At 43.4% G+C, this 8,157-nt stretch overlaps 1 protein-coding gene across 1 annotated transcript; it reads left to right on the forward strand.

The window, feature by feature from the left end:
* Positions 1-6: 6 nt before the first annotated feature.
* LOC109994745 (aryl hydrocarbon receptor) lies at positions 7-8,024 on the forward strand (the record flags this gene model as incomplete). Its single annotated transcript, XM_065952117.1, has 7 exons — positions 7-142; positions 246-385; positions 592-794; positions 1,049-1,158; positions 1,246-1,387; positions 1,475-3,203; positions 3,903-8,024. Coding segments are annotated over 7 exons (2,547 nt in total), but the record flags the coding sequence as incomplete, so codon positions are not given.
* Positions 8,025-8,157: the final 133 nt, after the last annotated feature.

The raw sequence follows: 8,157 nt of genomic DNA on the forward strand, positions 1-8,157 counted from the left end.
TGCGTCTGTTTTCAGTCGGATGTGGTCCATCAGAGCGTGTTCGAGTTGATCCACACGGACGACCGAGCGCTCTTCAGACGGCAGCTTCACTTCGCTCTCAACCCGAACAAGAGCCAGGGGAACGTAGGAGAGGAGAGTCCAGGTCAGTCTATACAAACAAACAAACAAACAAACAAACAAACAAACAAAGTCTTACCATCATTTCTGGTTTCTTCATTGATTCTTAACTCACCTTCTCCCTTCAGGTGACCAGAGCTCTGCAGAGGTCAGCAGCAACGTGATCGCATACGACCCTCAGACCATCCCGCCTGAAAACTCGTCTTTCCTGGAGAGAAACTTCTGCTGTCGCTTCCGCTGCCTGCTCGACAACTCGTCCGGCTTCCTGGTAAAAACACCATGAAACAAAGATTGTCTATGTTTAAGAGGATGAAGTACTCGATCGTCAAAATAAAAGATTCATTATCTGAGCTGAAGAAGGAAGTGTCGTCTAACTTTAGAGGCTAAATTAAGTTTTTAAAACCTTTAATTTATAATTGAAGAAGAAGAAAATTCACAGATTAAGTTACATGCAGACCTCTCGTGTGTCTCCAGGCCCTGAACTTCCGAGGTCGTCTGAAGTTCGTCCACGGTCAGAACCGCGTCTCCGATGATGGGACGCTGATTCCCCCACAGCTCGCTCTGTTCTCCATCGCCACGCCCATGCAGACGCCGTCCATCCTGGAGATCCGCACCAAGACGCTCATCTTCCAGACCAAACACAGGCTGGACTTCACGCCCTTGGGCATCGACCCCAGGTACACACAGAGACACACACAGAGACACACACACACACACACACACACACACACACACACACACACACACACACACACACACACACACACACACACACACACACACACACAGAGACACACACAGACGCACACACACACACACACACACACACACACACACACACAGACTGCAGCAGGTCGCGTCTTGAATCAGGTTTTTTTTGGTGTGTTTTTGACCTTAAGATTTCATGTTTCTTGTTGTTTCTGGTCCGCAGAGGGAAGGTTGTCCTGGGTTACAACGAGGTGGAGCTCTGTATGAAAGGTTCAGGATACAACTTCATCCACGCTGCGGACATGATGTACTGCGCCGACAACCACCTGCGGAGTAAGTCTAAAAGAGTCACAGATACAGGAGGAAGTGAAAGATTCACTGTTTAAATGACTCACATCAAATGTCTGCTTGTGTGTCCAGTGATAAAAACAGGAGAGAGCGGCTTCACCGTCTTCAGGCTGCTGGCTAAAAACAGGACGTGGGTTTGGGTTCAGGCGAACGCCCGGCTCATTTTTAAAGGAGGGAAACCAGATTTCATCATCGCCCGGCAGAAAGCACTCACGTAAGCTTTTTAAAAATCTTCTAAAAATGATCTTCTAATTGTTGACTTGCTTCTGAACGGTCTGTTTTTGTTTTGTTTTGGTCACAGAAATGAAGAAGGTGAAGAGCAACTGCGTCTGCGTCGTCTGTCGCTGCCGTTCAGCTTCACCACCGGAGAGGCGATGCTGTACGACGTCGCTCCAACCGTCGACGTCCCCGACCCGTGCTCTGCCCCCAAACAGAGGAAGGTGGACAGCTACAATGTGAGCCCCAACTCCATGCTGGGCTGCTTGCTGAATCAGGACCAGTCGATTTACTGTGAAGAAAACAACGGCAACACGCTTAGCAGCCTCAACGACGCCGCCTTCCAGGACACGCACGCCACTGTCAACGTCCCCGTAGACATGTGGATGGACCCCTCGCCCAAACCGGCGATGGGGAGTCTGGTGAAGTCTGAGGGCACGGTGCAGGACATGATGGTCACCCTGCAGCAGATCCTGGAGGACAACGATCTCTCTGAAGTTCTGGACGTGGGGCCGGACGAGCTGAAGAGCTGGGAGAGCACGCTGCTCAAGATGAGCAACAACAGCTGCGAGATGAACGACGACCTCAACGACATCCTGAACCACGACATCCTGTCCTACGTGGAGGAGCAGCTGCAGAGGGAGGGCGGCCTCAAGCTGCCCGATCATCTGGACGACATCTCCCCCTGCCTGTCCACGCTGGACTTCCAGAACCAAAACCCCGAGCAGAGCGGGGAGCAGAACTTCAACTGGAACCTGGAGCCGACCAATCAGATCATTCCAAACGGAGGACAGATGTTACCCGGGATGATGAAACTCTCCTACATGGATGTTCCTCAGCAGACTTCTTCTGGTTTTAATGGTCCCACTCTGCAGCAGATCACCTCCCAGCAAACTCTTCAGCTGGGCTCTTCAGGAAACGTCTGCGCTCCTGTTCCCTTCAACGCCTCCAAACTGGATCCTTGTGGTCTGACGCAGAACCAGCTGAGAACCCTACAAGTCACCAGCAAGGACAATAACTTTGAAGGATTCACGCTCAGACAAACCAATCAGATTCAGTCCAACCAAATGGCTCAACCAATCCAGAACGACCTTCAGATGAGGGCGCCTAACCTTCAAATCAGCCTCCAGGACCAAAGTGCAGAACGACCCGTCTTCGACTTCCGGGGGAACCAGTGGAACTCCTCTGTCAACGCAAACCCAGCGGACAACTTTGTCGAAACTTTCGCCCAAAATATTTCAAACCAGCCGCCTTTTCCTGCCGCCGTGTCTAACCGCCTTCAGGGACACTTTGCACTTCAAAACGGCGAGAGTCAGAGACAGCCCTGGCCGCTCGAGCAGCAGCTGATCTCCGGTGGGCATCAACAAATGGGCGCCAGCCTCAATCAAATGCCCGGATTTCAGAGAAACCCTCTTCCTGGAGTTGTCGCGGGCCAGATCGCCGTCAACGGCCGCCCCATGTACAGGACTCCAGAGACTTCAAATGTACCGTTTCCTGCCCAGCAGAGCGTGCAGCAGCCTCTGGCGCCCACGAGCAGCTGTAGGTTCGGTAATGTCGCCCCGTCGATGCCTGTAAACGGAGTCCACCTCAATCAGGCGCCTTCCTGCCAGAGACTGAACCCCACTAACACCCAGATCCCCTCCAAACCAGCGTGCTTTTATCAGAGTCTGCCCGGAGGCGGCGCCATGCCGGGGATAACCACCATCCCGAGCCCTGAGGAGGCGGCACTCTCCTGCCAAATGACCAGCGGACTGGACCCGGACGGCCTCCTCAGGCAACAACAGCCGTACTTAAACTTCAGTGAACAGACACAGGTAACAAAAAGAACAACTGAGGAGATTTTTTTTTACCTTCAGCCGAGAAAATCTGATATTTGTGTTTCTAAACGAGATGAAGTGTATAAAGTTCAGAACGGAAAAATCTTAAATGCAGTCACATTAAACTTGTTTCCTGATTTAGATCCTGAGCAGAAGAAAACATTTAAAATCTCAAAGCTTTTGTGAAGCTTCTTGAAATCCTGAAACTATATTTTCCTACATTTAAGCTTTGTGTCAGAATTTATCCGCTTTTTTAGACATCGACAATTTCTTTCTCTGTGCTTTGAAAGGTTTTTGTGAAGATGAAACTCAGCCCAATATGTCTGAAATACATCGTTAATAAACCGCATGTGCAGTGAAACAAAATCAATTTGCATTCCCAAAAATCAAATGAGCGAGATGAAGTGAAAGTAGAACGTTTGAGACGATGGAGAGAGGGAATGAAACGAGGAAACACAAAAACAAACGGGGGTGAAAGACATGAAAAGTTTAAAGCTGTTTATAGGTTTAACTGAAGAAAACGTTTTGTAGATTCACCACCAGAGGGAGCTCAATCAATCAAACAACAACAAAAGATGACATTGAGGCTGGATGAAAACAAACAGCAAACCTCCTGGTTCTCACAGTTTATCCTGACTCCCTCTTAAGTTCAGTTGTGATTCTTCGATCTAACCCGTCGTCTCTCTTTTCCCACAGATCAACAGCCGTCCAGTCATCGGAAACGGAGGCTTCCCCTTCTCCGCGCTGCCCAACGGGAACGCATACTACTCAGAGAACAAATAAAAACCGGCCGCTTTGACTTTCTGATGGCAGAGGATCCCAACTCAGACTGAAAGAGCAGTTTTTAAAGAAAAGTTAAAAAAAGACTCCTGTCTCTAAAGATGAACGGAGTGGAGCAGACTGAAGAGCAGAAAGTTGCCAGAGAAGAACGAGGAAACGAAACATCTCTTCTTCTCTTTACCTTTGTTTTTGTTTTACATTCAGGAAGAGTGATGGACTTCAGAGTGGAAGTGTTTGAGTTCAGGACTGAGAAAGTTTGGATTCCCTCCTCGGAGCTCGATGGATTGTACCCCAAAAAAAGGAAGAAAAGATAAAGGTCGCCCTGAAAGGAATCGGTTTCAGGATAGTTGATGGATTTTCTACGTCTGCCCTGAGGGATAAAAGATCCTTTTTTTAAAGCCATGATTGCCTTCGATAAGTAAGTCTCCAAATGATGAGTCATTCGTCTGAAGGTGGGAATATAAAGCAGAAAAACAGTTTGGAAGTTCAACTAAACGCCTTCGTAATCTTCGTTCTTAACCTTTCTTCTCTTTTAAAACCAACTAAACTTCCAGCAAAGCCAAAATCTGTGTTTCAAAGTTACACTGAATTTATTCACAAAGTGCAATAAATAAAGTATAACATGATAAAAAAATAAAATAAACATCTTAGAAACTGTTGAAGTGCGTTAGAGTTGCCTGAAAGTTCAGCATCATAAAAAGATGTTTTCATGTCGTTATCGGCTCATCACTGCCCCCTGGTGGACAAACTACACCCTCTCTGCAGACACAATAGAGGAGCGCTGTCTTTGTAATGTGGTGTTTTGTCCACAAGGGGGCAACAATGAGCCGCCTGCACAAACCCCAACAAGTAGCACAGAAGTGAGAATGATGCTTTTAACATAGATCTGCCCTCTGATTGATTTTTAACCATCAATTCAAGATTTGTGTGGCAGACAGGCTGGACTACCTTTCTTATCCTCATCCGTTATGCAAATGTGAGGAGTCTTAAAATATGATGCATTTACAGTTTGGTAACTTTACGAGGGTCCTTTACTAACCTGTGTGTGGTGAAGGCGCCCGCAGCTTTTTTGGCTTGTTTTGATTCTTTGGTTTTATAAGAATCAGATCAGAAGGATGAGGACGGAGTGGGCAGTTTGGTTTCATACCTCCAAATTAAAAAAAAAAAAGAAAAAGAGGCTGTTCAGCGAGAAACATTTAAAAATATTTCCACCTAAACGAGGAGTTTGAAAGTGGAAAGATGGAAGGTGCTCCTGTGAATCCTCTGCCGTCTCCAACGCACAAACACGCCACCTTACTCCTTAAGAATCTGCTTTCTGTCCGAGCGCTCAGAAGGACGACTTATATCTTCTTTCCTCGTTTTTAGTTTTGCCGTTTGTGTCCTTTTGAAAAGTTGCGTTTTAAGTTCATTTCAACTCTTTTTCTGTCCCTGTGAGGGAGCTCCGCTTCGCAGACAGGGTATCAACATCACAGCTTCATCTTTACTAACAGACAGATTTACCGTTTGAACACACAATGCTGCTTTTTAGTGCCTCCTTTATATATTCTAAAAGCATTCAGCTATTGAGCCAGTCTCTTCTTCTCTTCAATATTTCTGTTGTTCTTCTGTTGTAGGGAAGAACTAAATACAGACGGTGCCTTCGACGGACTGTTTGAGACTTTAAAGGGACAGTCATTTCCACAAAGATCCATATTTTGATGTAAACCAAAGTAGAATTTGCCCTCACCTGAACTTCACCATGCCAATCGTTGAGATATTTTTGCACTATTCCTAAAAATCGTTTGCCAAAGCATCGTTAAAGAGAAGAACTCAAGAATCCTGAAGAGCTTCCTTAAAGACAAATATTCCTTAAATGTGTGTCTAAAAACTTGAACGTGTGCACAAAAACAAAGTTCTTACAGACCACATGCTCTTTATTTTATTCTAACTGGATCATTAACTCGTTTTTAAAGATGATTATTTTAGAAAATTCAGAGTCAGAGTCACCGCCTTCACAAAATGTTTTTTTTTTTAAGATATAATGACGACTTATAATCACCAGGTTCTTCATCAGTAAGACACCGATTGTAAGAGTGGACTGGTTCTTCATATTTTCCACAACAAATGTCCGTCCTCTTCCTCTCTCCTGTTCTTATCTTTGTGGTTAATTTATCGACCCTCTAGCTCGGACGGGGAGTATCCACGATCGTCTGGCAGCAAAACACAGAAGTAAAACGGTTAAAGGCAGCTATTGTATATTTTAAATGAGGAAAAAAATGGAAAACACTTCACATATTAAAAAAAAAAAACACACACAAACAAGAGGCGGAAACTGCAAGTGCCTTTAAATGAAGCTCTTTATGATTGTCTGTAAAAAACAACAACAACACACACACATAGAGCACTTAGGTTGAGAGGAAACAGCGAATAGAAAGCTTGACATGTGCGTTGTTTCATCCCGTACTGAGCCATAAATCTGACTTCTGTCCGTACAAGTTTAGTCAGCACTTTTTGTACTTTACTCTAGAAAAAGCAGCTCATTTTAGAGGCTGCGAAACAGAAATAGTGACAGCAAACTTTACCTTAATACCAAAAAAAACAAACAGTCAGTAAAACAAACTGTGATGCTTTAAATTACAGGATACCAAAGGGACAAGAAGGAGAACAGATCTTCGTTTTTTTTTTTTGTGATCACAAGAACTATTTTCAGCAGGAAAAAAAGACCAGAATGATTGTTGTCGTGGTTGAAACGATAGAGTGAAAATGTAAGCAGAATGATGCTGCGTTCACGTCATGTGGGAGTCACCATAAAACACAGTTTCTAGCAAATAAAAAGAGTCCTAACTGGGTCCTCTATAACGCCTAAAAATACAAAACAAGTATGGGTGCTAATGTGCGTCGTTAAAAAAATTGTGTTTTCATGTTGCGCACCGTCATGCAACCTTTTTACTCAGCAATTATTTTTAAAAATGTCATTTTTAAGCAAACAATTTAGAGAAATGCCAAATTTTTCTTTATTTTATGACATTTGCTTTACTTTGAATATCCATCTGTCCTAAACATGCGGTATCTTACTGTACATACTGAACTGTAAAGTGTGTACCTCACACTAAATGTATCATTGAGCAGCTTATTTGATATACAAACAAAAAATACAAGCAACACATTTGAACGCATTTTCCCTTGAAGGCAGGAAGTAGTGTGAATTTTACAAACACCACATGATGTGAACGCTGCCTAAGCAGCAAACAAGCCTTTCTGTCACAGGTGTTGAAAGGTATTCTGGGAAGTGTAGTCCAGCACCCCTAGCAGTAGAGGTCATAGAGGCAGGTTACGATTATGTTTGTTGATTGCTTTGGCTCAGTTTTCAAATTTTTCAGTTTGTGAAACTCGTCTGAATATTTGTGACGATCAGGACAAAGTAATTCTGAAAAGTCTAAGCTCGTGGATGACTAGCTAATAGTTGTCACCTTGGCGGTGCTATTTAAGGCTCTCCAACAAAAACAAACACGTGTGCCTTGACAGCAGATTCACCAAAAGTCATAAATCAGAGCAAAAAACCAAACATAGATGGAAGATGGCCAATATGTAGACTCATTACAACATGAAGCGCTTAGTTTTTCCTCTTAAAACATCCAGAGTGCTTTCATCAAAAATATAATAAAAATATAAATATATATGTTATTACTTGCTTCTAAAAGAAAAAATAGTGTTTGTACTTATTATACTTTTATTTTCAAACCCCTGGAAGCCAAGGCTCCAAATTGCAGTATCTTTGTGTACCTGTATATAAATATATATATTTGTTTTCTCTTTTTTTTCATATATTGTGTATTTTAATGTCATATTGCCTTAACCTTACTCACGCCTATCATTTTTTGTACATTTTCTGCACAGCATATACAAAACATGTAACCTTTTTTTTGTATCTCTTCATCTTATCACATTTTGTGGATTTGCAGTCAATATTTTGCCTTTAACAGTGTATGAGTGTTTGAGTCTATCCTTTAATGCTGACCATATTAAAGGTGATCTGATCACACAATCCTCTGCACTAGATACATGTTTTATTGAATTATTTTGACCTTTGAATGTCCTGAAAATATATGGGAAATCATCTCTTTGTTGGTATTGTCTTACTCTCAACATTTTGTGGAATGAAACTGAAAATAGTTTGCATTTTATTGCCATT

This window comes from Labrus bergylta, chromosome 24, assembly GCF_963930695.1.
Source record: "Labrus bergylta chromosome 24, fLabBer1.1, whole genome shotgun sequence".
In the NCBI taxonomy this organism is placed as follows: domain Eukaryota; kingdom Metazoa; phylum Chordata; class Actinopteri; order Labriformes; family Labridae; genus Labrus; species Labrus bergylta.